This window comes from Cydia pomonella, chromosome 20 (assembly GCF_033807575.1).
Source record: "Cydia pomonella isolate Wapato2018A chromosome 20, ilCydPomo1, whole genome shotgun sequence".
In the NCBI taxonomy this organism is placed as follows: domain Eukaryota; kingdom Metazoa; phylum Arthropoda; class Insecta; order Lepidoptera; family Tortricidae; genus Cydia; species Cydia pomonella.
In genome coordinates, this window is record NC_084722.1 from 6783880 (window position 1) to 6807011 (window position 23132).

At 35.8% G+C, this 23132-nt stretch overlaps 1 protein-coding gene across 1 annotated transcript; it reads left to right on the forward strand.

Annotated features, from left to right (window-relative positions):
* The first annotated feature begins 371 nt into the window (after positions 1-371).
* LOC133528736 (odorant receptor coreceptor) lies at positions 372-20658 on the forward strand. Its single transcript, XM_061866189.1, has 11 exons — positions 372-562; positions 666-765; positions 1538-1748; positions 11527-11663; positions 12497-12657; positions 14745-14931; positions 15404-15617; positions 16221-16320; positions 16501-16605; positions 19188-19343; positions 19892-20658. The coding sequence occupies exons 2-11, from the start codon at positions 666-668 to the stop codon at positions 19940-19942; spliced, it is 1422 nt and encodes a 473-aa protein (XP_061722173.1). The 5' UTR covers positions 372-562; the 3' UTR covers positions 19943-20658.
* The last annotated feature ends 2474 nt before the right edge of the window (positions 20659-23132 follow it).

Here is a 23132-nt window from a genome sequence, read left to right on the forward strand (position 1 = left end):
TCATATAAATGTTGACGTTAGCTGTTTATAACTTTGTTTATCTTACTTGAACACGAACACAACCCAGGTAAGCCAGCACAGCACATTAGAATTTACTTAGCCAAGAACTCCCACTAAACAAACCAACAAACAACAAATAATGGTGAAAACAAACATGAAACACTAACATTGACCGCTTTTTCGATCCGAAAATCGATGTCACACACTTGATATTTCCTGCATGTATGCAATTAACACACACATGGACGTACCATAAATAATTAAAAAGGGACAAATCACTAAGCGCCCGCTGCTGGACATCTGCTTGTTTTCCCAAGAAACTTGCCATCATTGGTAGAAGTCTTTGAAAAAGATACACGTCAGCGCGTGTAGGGTGGCAGTGAAATTAAAATCGATCATTCTCGAAGACATTGGCACAAAAGACGCACGTTCTTTAAAAAGAAGAAAATAATCTAATCAAATAATTAAATTCTCATTTGTCGAAATGGGCAAGGGATTCGAAAATTAGAGACAATTGAATTGAGTCTTTGATTACAGAAAGAGAAATTAAAAAGCCTTCAAGGTAAGCGATGCGCAGTTAGAAATAGGCGAAGCGGATAAGAATTGGTGATTATTTTAAATAATGTAGATTTAAACGAAGTTTAATCCTTTTTTCTCAATTTTAGATGATGGGTAAAGTGAAATCTCAGGGCCTTGTGTCCGACTTGATGCCAAACATCAAGCTGATGCAAATGTCCGGACATTTTCTATTCAATTACACTGAAGGTAAGTTTTGACAAATACTTAGTATCAAGTAAAAAAATATATGTTCAAAGAAATAATTTTCATCTACTTGCGCAATCCTGGCAAAAAAAAAATACTTACACATATTCATAGAAAAGCCCTCTAGCTTAATTAAGGAAAACTTTTTTTCTTTATATCCTTATTTTTTACTATGTATATTAATAAGTATATTGTAAAATTTACTGATTTTCAGCTGGGCAGTGAAAATGTATTTTATTTTGGCGATTATAAACGTATATATTATCAGACTATATAGATCACCGGAAAAAAATACTGGATGCCGAAATTTTGCGATGAGTCATGTGAAATCTTTCAATAGAGATGAATATTTTATGAGACATTTTATTGGTGTATATATGTCTACTTGACACATGACATTTATTCAAAAAATATATTTCTACTAGGCTGATACAAATTTGGGCTGTTCATCGCAATAAATTTTAGCCCAAAATGTCCCATCTCCTTTCTTCTCTCTGGAGAGTACAAGGGATTGAATGTTTACTTTTTGTACATAAATGTTTCTATGAAATCATCTGCTTTTAAGTGCAGACTTTTCAAATCTCTCCATGAACCATTTAAGGATGACTCACGCTAGAATGGTTCGGATCCAGGCCGAGGCATCCGACATTTCGTTTTCTATAAATCGGTGATCACATGATGCTTTACTGAAAAACGCTTGAGTTGAGTCATCTTTTATGCCTCGCAGATTGAGTAATTTTCATAAACAAGTCTTTAAAACTTAACTTGTCCTCAGAAACTGGTGGCATGTCATTGCTGCTGCGTAAAATATACGCCGCAATGCACGCCTTCCTCATCTTACTCAATTTCGTCTGCATGGGCATCAACATGGCGCAGTACTCTGAGGAAGTCAACGAACTCACCGCCAATACCATCACGGTCTTGTTCTTTGCACACACTATTATCAAGCTGGCCTTCTTTGCGATCAACTCTAAGAGCTTCTACAGGTATGTTTTCAATATCAATAATCAATAACTTATATCACCTTAGATTATGATTATTGGTGCCTACTACGTACTATATGCCTACTTGAATAATAAACTATCTTTATCTTTATCTATGAGATGAGATTATGAAAAACGTCTGGAACCTTATGTCACTGTTCAAAGAAGTGCTCTTCAATAGAAGTCCCCAACTCCCATACAGTAGGGCGTCCCATTGATCATCGTCAATGTCGGGTCTATTCGATTCTCGTTAACAATTAGGATACGATAATACTCTTGTCGAACATTGTACGGTCCCCATCAGATCTATTAGAGCAGACGTGTTTATAAATATCTGGATAAAGCCTGTTATTATCAAGACGTTAAAGTGAATGTTTAGATATTTTTGTGCGACTGTATGATGAAACGGGTTATAATTGCGTATTTTATGTACAGTCGCCATCAGATAAACCAGAGCTGCTCAAAAATATCTGAGCACTTGCTCTAGCGCCTTGACAATAGAGGCATGTACAGATATTTGTGAGCGCCTTGGCCGCACCGATATATCTGATGGCGACTGTAAGTGTACATTTTGGAATTATTCGAGAATTTATCTGAACCTATGAATCTAGTATTAAATATGGATTGGGCATGAATGGCGGGGGGAATTGACAGAACGGGATATGGCACAATCGGAATAGGAGTAATAGGACCAACCTCAAAATCTCAAATATGGAACAGTCCTGAATTTTGGTATGCATATAAATTAAATACCCCTTTTTTATGCCCACACAATGGACCTCAAGGAATCGCAGCCATCTTGGAAAATGTGTACCATTCTGTAGAAATTGGAGTTTTACTCTTAAAGTACGTTCTCTATGAAAAAAATTGTATAAGGCAACGTTAAAGCTTATTAAATTCGACACTAAAAACCCTAGATATGTTTGCGGAAAAAATACATCTTGTAATAGAAAATAATTGCTGAACCCAGATTTAGCGCTTATTTGGGGTTTCAGGGAATATTCTCTAAATAGAAAACTTGTAGGTATATGAATACCACTTTTAACTACACATTTGTACATGATATACCCTAAAATCAACATTTTACTCGACTGCGACTTAACCAGAGAGTAGGGTTATGGGTTAATAAGAGGACGCCGAATATTAAATCATATTTTTTCTTCTAGCGTCTAAACTATTGAGCGGTAGTCAATAAAATAGACAAGTAGATCCATAATAATCCGTACATCAGTTCTATGCAATACGAAGTTACAAAAATGAATGTCGCATACTTTATTATGTCGTCTGATCCCCGTGGTCCCCGAAGCTCAATTTTTAATACACGCAAACATCCCAGAAATAGTACGTGTTAAATTTGATTACTGTCACACCGAAGCGCAAACTGTCGTGACCTATCCGTCGACTCAGGGAACGACACAATGATTTTCACGTTTCACAATATGTCTAAAAATTTCATGATATATATTATGGCGGATATTATGATCGGCCGCCGAGATGTATATGTATACTGACTAGATTTATGCGACAGACGCTATAGAGAATTAAAATCCTGAATCTCAAATACGTGTATTCCATATGTAAAAGCAATAATGAAGATTGATGAAAATATTATTAACCCCGTTATTCGTGCCCACATTATTCAAATCCTGGTGTGGAAACAAAGGATTGGGGGTCGTTAAATTATATCATCAATCTCTGTCCCGCTAATGAACGCCAACTGAACGCGAAAAAAAATTAATAAACATGTCACGTATTTATAAAGTATTAAATACACGCCTCATATTGTAAAACTTTTGGAAAAAAATTATTCAAAAGTTTTATTTCTTAAAAGTTAGTCCATTTGTCATACTGATAACAAAAACATATTTAAGTTAAGAAGAACTTATGGAATAAAATTTGTCGAAACAATATCCTCAAAAAATACATTTTATTAAGTTTAATATTTGATTTTATTACCATATCTTAGTATAATTATGACAGTTATTTTAGTTTATAATTTATAAAGTAGTGTTTCTACTTGAAATAAAAACAAATAAAATTTTGTGAAAATAATTTAATTTGTTTTAATACTTATAGCGCCTAAGTAAATCCATAATAATTGTCTGGAAGAGATCGCTCTTTAGCGATAACACCGCTTGTTGTCTGCCTTTTTTTTTTTAACTATGTCGGTGGCAAACAAGTATACGGCCCGCCTGATGGTAAGCAGTCTCCGTAGCCTATGTACACCTGCAACTCCAGAGGAGTTACATGCGGGTTGTCAGCCCTTACAACCCTCCCTCCCCTCGTTGAGCTCTGCCTCTACATTTAATCAATTGTTTCTTTTCCTGTATCTTTTTACTGAGGTGTGTCAATACAGAGTATTCTATCTATCGACTTCTAATAAATAACAAATATACAAAAAAATACATAATATTAAATATACATATACAGACATATTTTTTTATAATAAACTAAAATACAAGATTCAATACGACCGATACGACCTTCAAACCTAAGAAAAGAGCGTATAACGCACTTACAACCCCACCGGTGTTGCGGACATTGATGCATCAAGGCGGTTTGTTTACAGAGGCGAATTTCGAATCGACTAATACTAGAAATTAATGAGTTAAAACTAAAATATTACAAAATTAAATCTAAAATAAATCTAAAAATGGCCCCTGCGGCATAGTACCGAAGACGCTGGCAGCATTTCCTCGCTGGATCGTTAGACTGATGCATTGAGCGAGGAAGCTGCCAGCTCTTTGATCTCCTGTGGCGTCTCTGAGTCTCTTAGACAGATCTTTGAAGAGACTCAGAGCGCCAGGGCCCCACGGACCAAGGGTCTCGACACCGAATGGAATAAAATTGTACTCGGTGCCGATACCCCTGTATTTTCCTAAAAAATATATAAATATATATGAGTTAAAATATATCGGCGAGCCAGGGTGCTCAAAAATATATGAACTCAAGCACTTTAACGTTTTGATAATAGAGGCTGTGTTAAGATATTTGTGACACCTTGGCCGCTCCGATATCTGATGGCAAGACCAACAGTATTAATAATTTTGACAACCGGTCTGGGCTAGTGTGTAGTGACCCTGCCTATGAAGCCGTTGGTCCTGGCCGTTGCATCCCGGTAAGGGCATTTATTTGTGTGATGAACACAGATATTTGATCCTGAGTCATGGGTATTTTCAATGTAGATAAGTATGTATTTATCTTTGTGTATGTGTTTATCGTCGCCTAGTACCCATAGTACAAGCTTTGTTTGGTTTGGAGCTAGATTGATCTGTGTAAAATGTCCCCTGATATTTATTTATTTTCACAGATAAGAAATCACCAAAATAGTTTATCTTTATGCTGTCAAGTCTTATAGTTATGGTCGATCAAGTCATAAAATATGTGACTTTCTCAAGCAAAAGGTTGCTTACCATATTGTCGCCCCATAAGGACTAAATTTGCTCGTATCTTTATACGAATAACCTGTCAGAGCGTACTTATATCAAGCGACAATGCTTTTGCTTGAGAAAGTCACATTCTGTATTCATTTTTTTCCCTCGGGTCAAGTCAGAGCCCATTTAATATTCCTCAGCAATCTTAGCTAAAATTTTAGCCAAAATCTTGATAAAAGGAAGTATTAATATTTCACAAGCCGTCGAGTCTCAAAAGAAAAATCCATTTCCACCCAATTTTAATTTAACAAGAAAATATAAAGATTCTTGACAGAATTCATTCGCCTGCGCCTTGTTCAACGAAGTGAAGGACGAGTTGATTTTGTCTGATTTTTATTATAATACGGAGTCCTGCAGAAATATGTAGAAAAATCTTTAGGCGTACCTACTCTTAAAAAATATAACGGTGTAGGATTTTTTTTGAACTGCTGAGTAGCAAAATTGCATGGACACTTTATGAATAAATTCATAAAGTTATATTGCTTGCATAGCTCCTAATTATAGTTCTATTAAAATAGTATATTATTTACTTGTAGTGAAATTTCGAATTACGCGCCAAATGCCAAAACGGAAATACAGTAGGTACATTAAAAAAAGTGTTTAGCAAATAATCCACGAAGGCACTTTTACACACAATCTACATACAAGCAATAAAATAAATCATCAACAAATTAACAAACATAAGTAAATGATTTCCAGCAAAATTAATGTAATTTAAAATGAACAAAATATTAATGAATGCATGCATGAAACCATATTATCTGATATAAATTTAATATTCTCGTAAAACGAAATATCGTAATACGCCGACAACGCGTGTGCTGCAACTGCTACTTTTAATTAAGTTTTGTCTCGTAAATCCTTTATGCCGGTAATTAAAATTTAAATTAGTGGTTAATATTAAAGGTGTAATACATTTTAAAGTTAACTATGATGGAGTTTTATATTTTTTGAAATTAACTGGAGTTAATGAAAATTATTTCATCACTGTCAAATGAAAGTGACATGTCACTAACTCTCTTTAGAGTTTTTTTTTGTAGAACTAAGGCACATTTCTTATAAATAATGGGTCTTACAGTTTACGCAGTTCTTCTGGTATCTTATTATCTTATTATATACGGCATTAGTAATTTGTTTTCGTCTCTTTGTCTAAGTCGTTGATTGGATTTTTGTATTGTATATGATGAGAACTCTTTTCGAACATAACCTGCTAATTCTAGAACATACAGGCCAGTTAGTGTAAGCAAGCCTCGTTTTTGAAACAAAGGTTTACAGGAGTCCCTAGATCCGTAGCCACACACTGCTCTTACACATTTTTTTTGAATAACAAAAGCTTTAGAAGAATCTGTTGAATTGTCCCATATTAGGATGCCATATTTTAAGACCGATGTTACATAACCGTGATATGCGAGTAGTGCGGTCTTTTTTCCTGCGACCAGGCTCACTTGTTTTAAAGCGAATACAATTTTTTCCAGTTTATTACATATAACTGTTATATGCGCTTTCCAAGAACAGTGTTCGTCTAATGTAATGCCCAGAAATTTTGTTTCGTCCACACATTGTATTTCTTCACTCTGCATAATATCTTAAGGTCTAATTTATGTGTTCTGTAATTATGAAATTGAATATAACAAGTTTTAGAGACGTTGGTTTTTAAATTATTATTACTTAGCCAGGTATCAATTCTTGCTATGGTGTCATCGTCAGCAAATAGCGACATAGGATATGGCGTCTCCTTAGGAAGATCATTGATATATATTAGGAATAATAAGAGAGGACCCAGCACGCTCCCTTGTGGTACACCACTTTTGTTCTGCCTATATGTTGACCGATAAACTGCAATTTCGTCGTTTTCATTGATTTTATCTAGTTCAACACACTGCATCCTGTTGTTTAGGTAACTCTCAATCCATTTCAAAGCATTGCCTCTTATTCCGTAGCATTCACATTTACGGAGTAGTATTGTATGGTTCACAAAATCGAAGGCCTTGCACAAACAACGTTGCTACCACTGTGATTTTAGCATAGTGCAAGCTTTGCTTAGTTTGGGGCTAGGTCGATCTATGTGAGATTGTCCCCAAATATTTATTTATTATATTACAGCCTAAAAGTAAAAAAAGTATTAATACATTCGTTTTCACTTCTACAGAATTAAATATTCATTCATGTGATCAATAACTACAGTTCTCTAGACTTCAAAGTAGTTTTACAGCACGGGCTAAATAAACGATGAATTTCCTAATTTTATATGACTTTAATGCAAATTCACATTCTTTTAAGGCCCCGTAGGTTTGTGTTCTCTCACTCTCAATGAGCGTAAGCGTGCGCGAGATGGATGTATATCATGTTTTGAATTAAAAAAAAATTGTACTCTTCTTTTTTCTCGCGTTGTCCCGGCATTTGCCACGGCTCATGGGAGCCCGGGGTCCGCTTGACAACTAATCCTAAAATTTGGGGTAGGCACTAGTTTTTACGAAAGCGATTGCCATCTGACTTTACAACGCAGAGGGTAAACTAGGCCTTGTTGGGATTAGTCCGGTTTCCTCACGATGTTTTCCTTCACCGAATAGCGACTGGTAAATATCAAATAATACTACGTAAAACGTAAAGTTCCGAAAAACTCATAGGTACGAGCCGGGGTTTGAGCCCGCAACCTCCGGATTGCAAGTCGCATTCTCTTACCGCTGGGCCACCAGCGCTTTTTAATTAAAAAAAATTGTACGTTTAAAAAACAAAACGATAAGTTCCCTTAGACATGATATTGCCGATTTTTATAAGCAAAATTCATATATTTAGATTTTGTGCAAAGTTTTTTACAAATATTTAAGTTGCATTTTTGACCTATCTCCGTAATTTTTTTTTTATCGAGCGAAAGTGTGAGGATTCGAGTCGATGAAGTCTCTCGAGAAAGGCCTCAAGATTGCTAATTTACTTTTTGACAGACCTATAGCGACCAAAAAAAGCGCTACAACTTTTCAAAAACTGCGTTCTCTAAACTTACTGCACCTTAATTACTGTGAGCAATGATGAGTTTAATAAAATATTAATTAATAAACAGCAGCAGCTGGTACACTCGAAATAAACAAAATATATCGGAATTACAGATGCGAACGAAAAATCTCGGCGTCATTCATATATATTATTGAATTTTACCTAGAATGGCGTTTACTATTTAAAAAAATAAGCAACACGAGTTCAATATATTGAGGCAACTCATTAGAATGACTAATTGGAGCTCAAAAATTACCCCACATGTATTGTACCGCGAGCAACTCAACTATAGGTACGCGCAGTTTGACAACCCTAAATTTTGTAATGCCGCCCAGCAAATCATACATTTTTTAAAAAGCGTGAAATTGTGTATTAGATAATTCAAGAAAGAGAACAGATAACTGTCCGAGTAATTCCTGGACCGATTTTGGAAAGTCATTTTGTGTGGACAGCTATTCAGTCGCCGCATTTAGGTAATCATATTGACGTATAGTCGTGGGAAAAGTTCCAGCTACGTTTTCCATGACCTAGACCGCAAAGAAGTCAAGCACGTGTGACTTAGTCCTTATGGTAATATATTAGTTCTCACGGTTATTTTATTACAATCATATTTTTTTTCTATTGTTACCTAATTGTGTACCGGGTGGGGCCTGTAACAGAAGCATTAAATTATCATATCATATCATATCATTTATTCCATTGAATCATGTTCATTTGTACATTTTGGTCTTAAATATAGTCAAGTAGGTACATGATACCCTGCTAGGGTGTAAAATTTAGGACTTAAAATTATAAATTATAATTTACATTAATTTCTAGAAATAAATAATTAAATGTCAAAGCAAGTATATAAGTATTAAAATATAAATAATTCATGCAGAAGCCTATTTACAAAATCATTGTTAATCATCATTCATACGAAAATAAAAAAATAAAAAAATAACAATAATATCATAAAATTCATAAACAATCATTCAATCAATCATCAAACTTAAGAATGGACGAAGAAAGAATGGAATGCGCTCCCGTCCCGCCATCTGTATTCCCTAATAAATATGACATCGGTCTCTTTAAAACAATAGTAAATAGGCTACTACTGAACCGGTGAGCTCTATCATAGGCCCTGTCTTCACTTTCCATCAGATGTGATTAGGGCCAATCGCCGATCAGGTTATAATAATAATAATAAAACTGTAGGCTGTACTCCTCAAAACATATGCTCAGCAATTTCTAAAAATAACTTGTATTTAGATTTTTTGTACACTTTGAAGTTTATTATTTAAAGCAATATATTGCGAATTTTGTTATGTTTATGGCGTGACAAGCAACGTCAATAATTACAATGATGATGGCATACATTGAAGATAATATTTAATTTTTATGATAAATAGAAAGTCTAAAGACGTCATAATTTTTAGTAGTTATTGAACAAAAAAGTGTCACCGTTTGAGGAGTACAATCCATGTTTTATTATTATTTGCTCGTGTTACAGGACCCACCCAGGATATTGTTTCTGGAATAGCATGATATCTTTTATTAACTACACATTGACCAGGCTGCTGATTGCTCTGGAAGTCGTGCCAATAGTTATCTTGAATGCACTTATTGGTATATATGAGATGTTTTTCGAGACGTATTAAGGTCGTGTTATAACAAAATAAAAACTTTAAAAAAGTGTTTAGGTAGAATCGGCCTCTATGAATTTACCAAGTAAATCTTGCCAAACAAAATACATCACAATGGCTAAGTAATTTGCTTTTAGGAGTCCTATGTAGATATATTATTTTGCCATGTTGAATATTGCATTACGTACTTACTCTTAATTCGCTACAAGGTACCATAACTAAATATAGGTACATTTGTCACGCAAAATACTTGGAAATCTTCTGGTATATCAATACAATAAGTTTGCCGTTTTATCTGTAAACTAAAGTACAATTCCATCGGCAAGTGAAAAATTTAAATCTTTGTAGTTATCTAGCTGTAGATAGGTATTCAATCTTTTAATCTCTTTTTCAATCTTTCATTTACCCACCAATCGAAAGTATCGTTGGACGCCCTAAAAATATTAAAATAGGGTGGATTGCTTTCTTTTGTAACAAGATTGAATGGTATGAATATTGATGACACCCGATTGTTTCGCTGGTTTACATAATATTATGATATTTCACGCTTTTTATGTGATTGGTGTTATGATTTACATATTTTAAGGGTTTTTTTACGTCACCCCGTAGTGCGAAAAAAAACTTTTTTTATTAAACTATTGTTAATCCACATAAGCTCACAGGGAAAAATAGCTGAAATTTCTGGTTGTTACGGTCGGCGACGCGCATGTGATACCTCTGGAGCTTAAAGCTGGCAATACACACTAGGCTCTAGTGTGTATTGCCAGCCTTGGTGCCTAGTGCCTAGTGACTAGGGCATGCCTGTGCAGTTTTGCCTTTACAGTTCAACTGCACAGGCAAAGTTGTATATGATACTGCCCAGTCGAATGCCACACACGCTCCGTTTTACCTATGCAGTTGACAAAACTGCGCAGGCATACCCTAGTGTGTATGGCCAGATTCAAGCATCCATAGGTGGGCCATATTTACGAGCAACAGCGGCTTCCGACACGTCGGAAGGGAGGACCCCAAGCGATATCTTACCGTAAAATTCGTTCTGCCATTTTTTGCGAGGGGAACGCACACAGTCGCTCTTCTTACTCACTACATACAAAATCCAATGTGCTGTAACGACGATACAAATATATAGAAAATATCACACGTTAAAGACAAACCTTGCACACCTCAATATCTTTTGTGTATGGATGAGTGACAACACGCACCGCGCTATGCCCAATTGGGTATGTGCTTCGACAGAGGGGAAATATCGACGTGGTATACAAATATTACAAACAAAAACAGTGAGGTTACATTCGGATAAAGACATACCTTTAATCGCTGGTAAAATAAATTTCCACTTCCTCAGACATTCTAGTACATAATCCTTCTACTTTCGGTCATCGCTCTACGCGACAACTGTTTCATTGTCACCGACAATATATCCATCTTCACCACCTAAATGGTTGGCAGGCCTCACAACTGTTTCTCTAGAAACTTCCTGCTTCGCATACCAAAACTATAGAATGAACTGTCGACCGTGGTATTTTCGGACTGATACGACCTTCAACTTCAAGAAAAGAGCGTACTCTCATCTTAAAGACCGGCAACACACAGGCAACCTCTCTGGTGTTGCAGGTAATAGACGACAGGTAATAGCTTACCATTAAGCAAGTCATCTGCTTGTTTTCCAACTATATCATAATTTAAAACGAACAACATTGTGCCAACATATCTGTGTCTATATTTTCCCAGGACCCTGGCAGTGTGGAACCAGTCAAACAGCCACCCTCTCTTCACGGAGTCGGACGCCAGGTACCACCAGCTGTCGCTGGATAAGAGCCGTCGGCTACTGTACTTTATCTGTGGTACCACCTGCTTATCTGTTGTCAGTGAGTATCTACAACAACCTACATTACCTACTAAATACAAAAGAAATACATAGACACAGAAAACTAAATATTGTCACTTCTGCTCCCGAATCCTAAATATTCTGGGGGCTAATTTTAGTGTGTAAAAGTACCTGTGAAAAATCGTCCTCGGTATGTTTTTTGTTTCTCACTTATATACAAACGATTTCAATTATTATTACAAATTTCAATTTTAGAAATAATTAATGCCTGTTGACGTAACGGTTTTAAAAATGTCAATTTCTTGCGAATAATTAACAAATCGCCGCATTGTAGCAAGACACACAAAGAACATTCAACCCCCTTTGTTATTCTTGACACAAGTCCAAGTTTTCAGTTTGCAATTGCATAAACACGTAGTCCCGTATCTCGACCCCGGCGGACTGTAAATAGTGCCAGGAAATAGAACTTGAGCAAAAGTTCAATCTGCTAGTACGAATGTATAACAGTGGACTGTGGACCTTACAGCATTGCAATAAGGTTGACGATAGTTAACAGTGTTAACGATAGAAAATTTAAGTTATGCGTAATTCCCTGGTTAGAAAATTTCCAAAGGTATTTCAATCTAGGCAACTATTATCTAGTATATATTAACAATATAGGCCAACTGGAGACCAATACCTTAGTGACAGTTATTTAGATTATGCATAGGCTGGGGTATATTTTTTTAATTCGTAAAACATGCACACAAATATTGGTGCAATCTATAACAGCATCAGGGCTTCCTTTGGCCGATATAACCCGAAAGTAGGAACAATAATTGTCTGGGTCAAAATAAACATTTTTTCAAGTTATAACGCTTCTGAACTTCCTAGGCTGGGTGACCCTCACGTTCTTCGGCGAGTCTGTCCGCCTGATCGCCGACAAGGAGAGCAACGATACGCTGACCGAGCCAGCTCCCAGGCTCCCGCTTAAGGCCTGGTACCCCTTCGATACTATGAGTGGAAGCATGTACATCATGGCGTTCGTCTATCAGGTTCGGACTTGTCTTTGCAGCATGAAGCACTTTTGAGGCCGAGGATGCGAATATTTAAAATTTGTTGAAGCTCAATACAGACTGCAGGGATCGGAAACCGGTATTTTTTGTATGGGAACGAAAACGGTATTTTTTCGTTCTTTGTTAATTATTTCATTCCTAATCGGGCAATCTAATAATACGAAGTCGTTATCTAAAAACACAACTGAGTACTACATTTTGAGTATAAAATAAACCGAAATATATGGTTATTTCGATGTTTTTGCAAAAAACCGGTTCCGATCCCTGACAGACTGTACCTACTATCGTGCACAAGTAACCTGTGAATGTAAAATTAATTCACAATGCAGCACCAGTAGCAATAATGACAGATAGCAATCAAATAAAATTGTCACAGACACGTCCTATTCGAGATATTTAATAAAATGTACTATCTAATTAATGTTTTCAAGTTTATTAACACTCTGCGGCATCGATATATTCATGGAAGAGGTGCCGGTGGTGGGCGAACCCAAACCAGAGAATCCTAAGCCTGAGGTCAATCACGACACAGAAAGCATGCCTAGCCTGAACCCCATCAAGATAGATTCGATATCGGATATCGGATGACCCTTCAGAAAATGCCCTATGACATCAAGTTCTTTTATTGTAAACAACGACTACTAATCAAATGTATAAAAATATATAAAAAGGCACTTTTTACTTTTTATTTCATTCTAGTCGTATCCGACGTCCGATATCGGATCGGACAATGTGAAAACGCTTTAATAGTAATATGACACGATGTAACACAAGGAACCCGAAATATTTACATATTTAAGACTAAAAATGTCATTTTTATCTGGAATTCGAGTTAATACCAATTAAAAAAAAACATTTTCGTGTGATATTAACACTTTGCAGAAACTAGTTAGGTTTTAGAATAAAAAAGGAAAATTTATTTTGAGTGCCAGATTTACCAATAACATTTACTTTTTGTGTACTATATGTACTTTTTTGGCGAAATTTACTTCGTCTCATAATATATAACATTTTTACTTCTTTTGGTGTCAGAAATGCGTGGTTATATAAAAATTAAAATTAAAACTCACACAAAGCATAGGTATTTAGGCAAATACATAAAGTTTTACCTGCCTTTAAACCTGAGATTAACCGAGCAAAATGCCTTAGTATGTTTTCCTCCCAGAATCTTAAATAGGTAAAGTAAGTAATAGGTATCGGAAACGTCCAATGTAACTAATGGCTTAAAAGCCGGGGTGAACTAGAACTGGAATAGCCTTTTTACGTTGTCTACGTTTCAGCAGCAACTAGGTGGCGGGTGATCAATCTTCCACCAAACTTGGACAAGAATTATATATGTTTCGAAATATTTTAATGTTCGTTTTTGATTTCAAATGCAACCACGATCGTAACTAGTTCTTTCATTGTAACATAAAAGTTACTTACATATACATAAACACGTAAAGCTTTGTGTTTTCAGTTTGAATTATCTAAAGTTAGACCAAGATAAGTTGACAGCGATTTTGATAGCCCTAACGGTGCAAGTGTCAAATAAACGTCATAATTTTATAAAAGTTTAAGTTTAAAATAACCTGTGCACCGTTTGGGCTATCAAAATTGCTGCCAACTTATCTTGGTTTGTCTCTATCTTACTTAAATTTTAATAAATAACACTGTTAGAAATACAGCTTATAAAAGCCGTCTGTCAATCAGAAAGTATTCGTTAAACTAATTGAAGCCAGGGATAGACTTCGCTCGACATGTCGAGTGACATCATATGTAAGGCGCGCAATGTCGCCCGACATACCGAGTAAAATCCGGCACTTCTCCCGACGTCGTTGGCGACACGTGTCGTGGGACTATTGTCTCTAGTCTATCCGTGGCTTTTATTGCCATATATACATATATATTTATAAGGGCGAATTCCGGCAACGTCGCGCCACTTATACCGACGTCGCTTGCGTCACGTGTCGTGGAACATTTGTCGCCTAGTCCATCCCTGGCTTTATTCGTACTTGTACTAAACTTACTTACTTGTCACCATAGTTGCTTAAAACATTAAATGTCGTATCTTTAAATGCTTACAGATCTACTGGCTCCTATTCTCAATGTTGATCGCCAATCTGTTGGACGTGATGTTCTGCTCCTGGCTGATCTTTGCTTGCGAGCAGCTGCAGCATCTGAAAGCTATCATGAAGCCACTCATGGAGCTCAGTGCTGCTCTGGACACCTACAGGCCTAACACTGCTGAGTTGTTCAGGGCGTCTTCTACTGGTAAAGCAAATAAAATACTAGCTAGTTTTTTGAAACTCAATTAATGCATAATTAAATGCTTTATCTTGCATTAAATAAATAGTTTTGTACGATTTTGATATGATATGTAGGTAAAGAGAAAGCTGAAAGTATTACCTAATATTTATAATACTAGTATGGTGGAGGGTAGATTTGGTTTTCTGCCAAAAAACTGCTCTGCAGTTTGGCAGTAAAGTGTTCATGATTACTACTGCATTCTTCTTAGAATTAAATAAATTAAAAAAAATAACATTTTGTTGCCTCCGTAAACCAGGATGATAGATATTTAAAGTGATGTTACATTATTTGCAGTAATTATATTAAATAAAACCTTAGTTCTTATTGTTGCATTATTAGTTCAAATGTGACCTTATTTTCATTATTTACAATTCATATCGCTATGTGAAGTTTAAATGAGTCTTAAGAAGGAAGTAAAAACAAAAAATAATTTCAGAAAAGTCTGAGAAAGTCCCGGAGCCCACTGATATAGATATTCGCGGAATATATTCCACGCAGCAAGATTTTGGTATGATGCTGCGAGGGGCGGGCGGTCGCCTGCAGAACTTTAATTCTACCAATCCCAACCCGAACGGACTGACTCAGAAACAGGAAATGTTAGCTAGATCCGCTATCAAGTATTGGGTGGAACGACATAAACACGTTGTGAGGTATGTTACCTTGTTCCTAAGTCCTGAGTTTAGGACGTCATACCTGTATTTATGTATATGAAAGAGTCAGAAAACGACGTTTATTTTGTAATGAAAAATACCTTCCACAAGATACTAACAAGTGTTTGTTAGGAAGTAATGAAGAGTAATCCACGTGCCTTTGAACGTAGTTTTGATGATGACTTGATGACTTAAGCCCTTAAATTATCAAAGATAACAATCTAAGAACAACTTGTGAGCATAATGCTCTGAGATATATAATAAAAATATATAAAGATATCTCTGAGATATAAAGTACCTTTTAAATTCGTAATTCGATGAAATGGTTTAATTTTTATAAAACAGATTTCTAAATTTAGTGGAGTCAGTTGGTCAGTAAGCTAATTTTACGGTATAACTAACATATTTTAGTCACTCGACCGACATGTTTTGGAGTGCCCAGCGGTCGCAACATGGTTCCATTTTTATCACCTGTCACTTACCCACTTATATGCTTGTTAAAACGTGACAGGAATGGTAGATAAAAATGCGACCGTGCTACGGTACGGAGTAGCCGTAGCGTTTAAATTCGACTTAGTTTAAAATCTGGCATATTTTTTTTAGACTGGTGGCGTCCATAGGAGATACTTATGGTACTGCTCTACTGTTTCACATGTTAGTGTCAACCATTACGCTTACACTTCTGGCTTATCAAGCGACAAAGGTAAAATTTAGACTTATGATACAATTTTCATATAGAATTTTATGGACTTCGGTATTTTGGCTTGGAGATTATGAGTTTTTGCAATTATAAATTATGTATTACGGAGGTCCGTAGGGGTATCTGGGCCGAGCTAATGCGGGAAATATATTGGTTAGGCTTACGACAGTTATTAATTCACAGATCGATGGTCTCAACGTGTACGCGTTCAGCACAGTCGGTTACCTCAGTTACACCCTTGGGCAGGTGTTTCACTTCTGCATCTTCGGCAACAGACTTATTGAGGAGGTATGACCAAAAAACTGATTCCGATCCGTTTTCTGAATACTTGCTGGCTCGTTTCTCTTTCACCCAATTTACAATTTTAGGCTATTTCCGCTGAAGTGCTAACGAAATTAGTGTGAGAGTTCAAAGGTGACATCGCAACGGGCACGCTTTTATTATAAAAAAATACTATACGGTACTAGAGCTATCTTATCATGCATAGGCGTCATTAGCAACATATCATTAGGTTAAGTTCTATATGATATTGAGAGCCTAATGGTCAGTTTCAATTGATAAACTTAACTGAGAACATCTCAAGTTAGTGTTATCAATATGTTTTTAAAATTATTATTTGCTATCGTACTGTTCGCAAGCGGATATGGCTTTAAATTAAAACAAGTATATGTGCTTTCGAGACATAACATACGTACACCATTTTTCAATATGGAGCAGATGAGTCCAAAAAAGTGGCCTACTTGGAATTTGGATCCTGGAAGTTTAACTCCAAAAGGACGTCTTCTCGAACATTTTATGGGAAAATATTTTGCTGATTGGATGATCGAAGAAAAGCTGTTTGATAGTAACTGCCCAAAAGACCAGGTGTTCGTGCATGCTAACACCCTTTATAGGACGAAAGAAACCGCAAAATCCTTTACGGAAGGTGCCTTTGGACACTGTGTGGATGTTTACTTTAAAAATATTACTGGTGATGATCCAATCTTTAAAAGAAGCATTATAAATGCTACTGAAGAATTCAAAAAAAGTTCGTTGTATGAAATGAAAAAGAAATTAAATAGTCTCAAGTTGACAACCGCATTTTTAGAATTGAATGAAATAGTAGACTTCGGCAATTCATCATATTGCAGAACAGAAAAGATTTGCGATTTAAGCGAAGCGGAAAATAAAATTTATTTTCAAGTTAATAAGTCTCCTAATATTATTGGTGCTTTAAAAATTGGTTGGAGTGTTGTAGATTACTTTTTAATGGAGTATTACGACGGAATGACGCAAGAAAATGTAGCTTGGGGACAAATCCAAACTGAGAACCAATGGAAATCTTTAATAACGATATTAAGAGCTTATAATGAGGTGCTCTTTGAAACAAAGGTTTTGGATAAAGATGTAGCCTCAACTTTGCTTAAATATTTAACAGATATATTTCTGAATGGTAAAAAGATGTTTTATCTACTAGTCGGACATGATTCCAACATAAGTGCTCTGATGTCTTCGTTAAGATTTAAGGACTTTGTTCTACACGATCAACTTGAAAAAACGCCTATTGGTGGGAAAATTGTGTTTCAAAAATGGTTTGATGCAGAAAATAATAGAGATTTGCTAAGAGTTAACTACGTGTATCAATCCACTAAACAAATACGAGATGGTGTTGAAGTGAGTTTACAAAATTCGCCGCTTTGCAAGATCCTTGAAATTGAAGAATGTGTTGTTGATGAAAATGGCTTCTGTCCTTGGAATGATTTTATAAATATACTAAGCTCTGTATAACGCTCGGATCTTATTAATGTTATTAGGTACCTAATAAAATACGTTATAATAAAAATGTGTATCTTCATTTAACTAACTTCTAAGCTTTCTTGTTATGTATTCAATTTAAGATGTTATTTGTATAATTATTTCCCAAAATAACAATTAATTTTTAGCAAGGCCGCTTTTAAAAATTATAAAATGTTCATTTTGTTAATATGATTTATTTCACTGGTATAATGTTGGTTACAACCATTACGTTATTAGTAATGGCCCTTAATTCTATAATAGCGATCGTTTTTGTAAACAGTAGTGGATTTGCGTCGTTAACCATTATTTCGACACAAAACCAGGAAGGTTGTGAGTTCAAGCCTCCTTGGTGTAAATTCAAAACTATTGCATCTAGCATTAAAACTATTTTAGTTTATGTTTTTTTTCCGTTAGCTATTGATTTTTACTAAGTATCTTTGAAGGAAGGAAAGTAAGTAGAAAAAGGAAGAAGTAAGGAATTTTCATAACTATGTACTCAGTTGACACGTTTTAATAATTAATACTTTGTTGATTTTTTATCCCATGGCCCAGTATTTAGTCCATCACTTTCACCTAATAGCCCAGTTCATTTTTAGGGTTCCGTATCCAAACGGTAAAACGGGGCTGTATTACTAAGACTCCGCTGTCCGTCCGTCTGTCTGTCTCTCCGTCTGTCACCAGGCTGTATCTCATGAACCGTGATTGAAAGTCAGTTGAAATTTTCACAGATGATGTATTTCTGTTGCCATTATAACAATAAATCCTAAAAAGTACGGTGGGCGAGTCCGACTCGCACTTGTCCGATTTTTGATTGTATCAACTTCCAATAATCTTTGCACCCTGGCGGGTGCTGCCTCCGCGTGCGTCCCATGTCAAGAAAAAGGGTAGCATCTGCTCGGTGTACCACCCTACATCTCATTAAAATGTCCAAGGGGCCTCTATGTGTTAATTTTCCTACATGATTTTACGCTAAAAAAAATTCATTCACCACTGATAACTAATACATTTTCGGAAGCTGTATAATTGGTTAGAACTATTACAAATATTCTATACAAAAGGTCTCCAGTTTCACACTAAACTTCTATTTTACACAGAGCTCTTCGGTGATGGAAGCAGCGTACTCCTGCCAATGGTACGACGGTTCTGAGGAAGCCAAGACCTTTGTCCAGATTGTGTGCCAGCAGTGTCAGAAGGCTATGAGCATCTCAGGAGCTAAGTTCTTCACGGTTTCACTCGATCTGTTCGCTTCTGTAAGTTTGTCTTCAAGGTTAATTCTGATGTAATATCACATTTGCTTTTACTGCATTAAAATTTAAAAAATTTTTACTAGTATGCCATTTATGAGGATTAGCATCGATCGAGTTATTTGTCATATTAAAAATTGTATTTTCTATCAGAATATATAGACAAATATTTTTGTACTCGCACAAGATTATAGCTGCAGAGATAATTGACCCCCTCTGCAAACTACTATCTGCAGCGGACTGTACGTTCCTTATGCGAAAAAATGGTACAGAGTAGAGTAGATTCATGGCAAAATAAAAGAAGAAAACAGAAGGTAACCAAACATAACATATAAGCCACGAAATGGTCCCGACTCAGCATGGTGCTAGCCTGGCTGGTCTAGCGCTGGTCGATAAATAGTCGTTGTGCAAGTGCCTTTGTAATTTTGTACTGATTTCGGTGACAATTTTTGATATTCTAAGGCATCCATAGTGGAACTTCAAAAAATGTTAGTGTAAGTGGTCAAGTAATGATTTTGTTGGTTCTTTAATTTGATTTATTTTGTTCTCCAAAGGTACTCGGCGCTGTTGTAACCTACTTCATGGTGTTAGTACAACTGAAGTAGAAGCCATCGAATTAATCAAATTCAACTTACAAGCTTATATATCTGAGTCTGCTGAACGAAATGTATTTGCCCCTTTGAGGTTGTTGAAAACTGAAAAGTTTCTCCTCGAATCGCGGCGCGTCTCTGAGTCTCTATTGTTTCCCAAAAAGTTTTAAGTTATAATGGATTGTTTGTTCACATTTTCGTTAGTCATCATTTGGTTTTTCTCATCAACGCGTAACTTTTCAGGATTTCTTAACACAAACCTAACCTCTTTACATAAACCGTAAAGGTTTTCAATAGTGGCTTATTGTGTTAAACCTTGTTTCAAAAATTAATAGTGAATAAATAAATAAAAAAAACTAAAAAAAACCTAACCTAACATATCCATAGGATAACCTAAGGAACTTCCTGAAAGGTTAACGGTTTCAGAATTATAACTAATGATAATCTGCCAGTCATTACATTATGATTTATGACTTTCAATAATTATGTCAAACAAAGGGATCCGTACTTAAGACTCATTGACCTTTTTAGAAGATAATGAAAATAAAAGAACATAGACAACATTTTGACTTGTAAACTGATAGTATATTTAGGAATCCTCTCGCCTTAGAATTAGACGTTGAGGTCAATAGTTATGATAAAGGGGATAAAACTTATATATTATTATACACCCCCTTGTTCGTTATACTTTAGCCTCAATTTGCTAATGAATGTTTTATCCCTTTCTTACAAATACGGATTGAGACAAACGATTAATATCTAGTTTAGGCTTTATGGCTGTAGCGCGTTTATAAATAATGCCGTAAAACGTTAATATGTACACTCAAGTTTTTTACTGTATGCTTATCCTAAAAAAAAAAAAAAAAAAATTAATTATACTTGTATAGTACAAAAGTATTTAAAGTAAACAAAAACACACTCAAAATAATCTAATTAAGTTTTAAATGATGCAAGTAAATTCATTTTAGTACTTGGGCATTTTTACTTGTGTGTTCAATTTACTTTTTTCTGAAAAAACATCAAGTTTTGGGTTATTCCTACTCAGAATCACGACGACTATCTATTTATAAAAAAAAACTGTCCCAAAATAGTACAGTCAGCATCAAAAGTAGCGGATCAAACAAAAGTATCTACCATTCTGTAACAGCTTAGAAAAAGTTGATGGTTATATATCTAGACTAATTTAGACTGTAAAAGGTATAGTTTTGAAGGTGATTTTTAGAGAATTATCTATATTTGGAAAAGTTATCCGGAATATCAGATACTTTTGGCGCGTTGTTTCATCCGCTACTTTTGATGCTGACTGTACATTACGATACAAGTGCGAAAAATAGGAAATTTGAAACGAGTGGCGATAATTTAAAACACGACCGAAGGGAGTGTTTTAAATCGACACGAGTTGCGAATTACCTATTCGCACATGATTGTATCGTACAACGTTTTACAGTACATATGGCCCTTTAAATGTTCGACACAGTAACGTAATTTGCTAATTTTCGCACTAGTGCGGTAAAGTAGCACCATATGTACTGTAAAAGTCGTTTTGTGACGAATTTTCACATACAATATTTGCATGAAAATCTGGGGACACTTTTTTTCTTTCTTGCAATTAATAGTCCTGATGATTCTGAGTCGAAATAACCCAAAAGTTGTTAGTTTATCTAAAAAAGTAAATGGTACCTAATACACTTTTTTTTCTGAAAACCTCCATTTATAATTTACACCTGTAATGTTATGTAGTACCCTTTGTCATCAGTTCAATGCGTGGCATCAATTCTAGTCTTAATTTAGTGTTGTGTACACTTATATCTGTGTATCTTTAGGTATACCCAAGTATTTTTATATAAATGAGTAATATTTATATTCCTCCAAAAATTAAAAAAAAAATTGTGGTATTTATTTCATTATTGTATTTTAATTTAAGAGGATATATGTTTGTACCTTACTTCTTATATCTATGGTCTGTACGTACTTACGTAACAAATGGCGAAACATTTGATAGTTTGTATGAACCGGACTAGACGTTAGAAGAAATCCTCGTACTCGTACATTAGTTGTAATAATAGTAATTTTGGCACACTTCATTATGGATTTACCATTTATCATTTCAGTTTGGATGGCAATATCGGTGTTAAGTATAATTACCTAGCAGTCTAAATCGGGATGTACTACATTATGTGCAGCATCTCTACTATCTCTAGCGTCACTACTAGAGATGGGTAGGGGTGAGTATATGTTACTGTAAAAGCCCGAAGTACGGTAAAACCTAGGATATACCGGTAAGACCTAGGTTTTACCGATGCCGATCGGTAAAAGCCCGAAATGTGAAATAATTATTGTTCACTTCGGGCTTTTACCGACATGGATTTGGTAAATCCTAGGTCTTACCACGTCGACCGGTAAAGATTGAATCATCCACTGGTTCTTGACATTATTAGATGAAAATCTTGTATCAGTGTAAGGGGCGTTACATGTAGCGCCATTTAGAGTGATGCTTCGTATTGTTTCGGCTATTTTACTAGTCATATAGACGGTCTTTCGGTTTTGCTGAAGGTGAGAGTGAACTCTACTCACTGCAAATTCGAACGCCGTGAGTAGGGATGTAGAAGTCCTGAGAGCAGAGTAATGTACAGTGTGTCACATACCCTTTGTAAGCAATATGCCCAGTTGGTGGGAATTTTCGGGCTGTAGCTAGCCGCTGTAATGGGTAACAGAAACGCATTCCGTGTGTGCTTCGTTTTTCAGATGACTAGGGTGCACTGCATAATGCAGAGATTATCATATCGCGAACGATTGGCATCTTGACTAGGTACCAAGGTTTAGGTATAGTTTACAGTAAAAACAAATTAGGTATCTATTTATAGTTCTCGCCTGTTGAAGCGACTATGGCTGGGTAATCAAATGACACCTAGATGCTTTCAATTAAATCATTTTATTTTAAGTAAAAAACCTTTTGCCAAGCGTGAGTCATGGTAGTGGTTCGTAAGGGAGAGAAATAAGCCTGTCTGGTTCCGTTGTATGTTGGTACTCCCCTGTCATGCTAGTTGGTCGCGGTCGCGGTTTTAAGCGCCGTGGACAGCTGATGTGGATGCGAAAGGAGGCCTCTGCGCCCCTAGGAACCTAACCGCGCCGCTAAAGGGTTATTTGAACCGGAATCTTACAGCTCTATTCTGTGAGAATGCTGTCGACCGAAAGTGCGATTTTG

What these genes read in the sequence shown, in the direction of transcription:
- LOC133528736 (XM_061866189.1), top strand. Translation starts at nt 666, where the DNA reads ATGATGGGTAAAGTGAAATCTCAGGGCCTTGTGTCCGACTTGATGCCA. An exon ending in GTTCAGGGCGTCTTCTACTG is followed by an intron (nt 14,932 to 15,403) that starts GTAAAGCAAATA and finishes AAATAATTTCAG; the next exon opens with AAAAGTCTGAGAAAGTCCCG. An exon ending in TGGCTTATCAAGCGACAAAG is followed by an intron (nt 16,321 to 16,500) that starts GTAAAATTTAGA and finishes ATTAATTCACAG; the next exon opens with ATCGATGGTCTCAACGTGTA.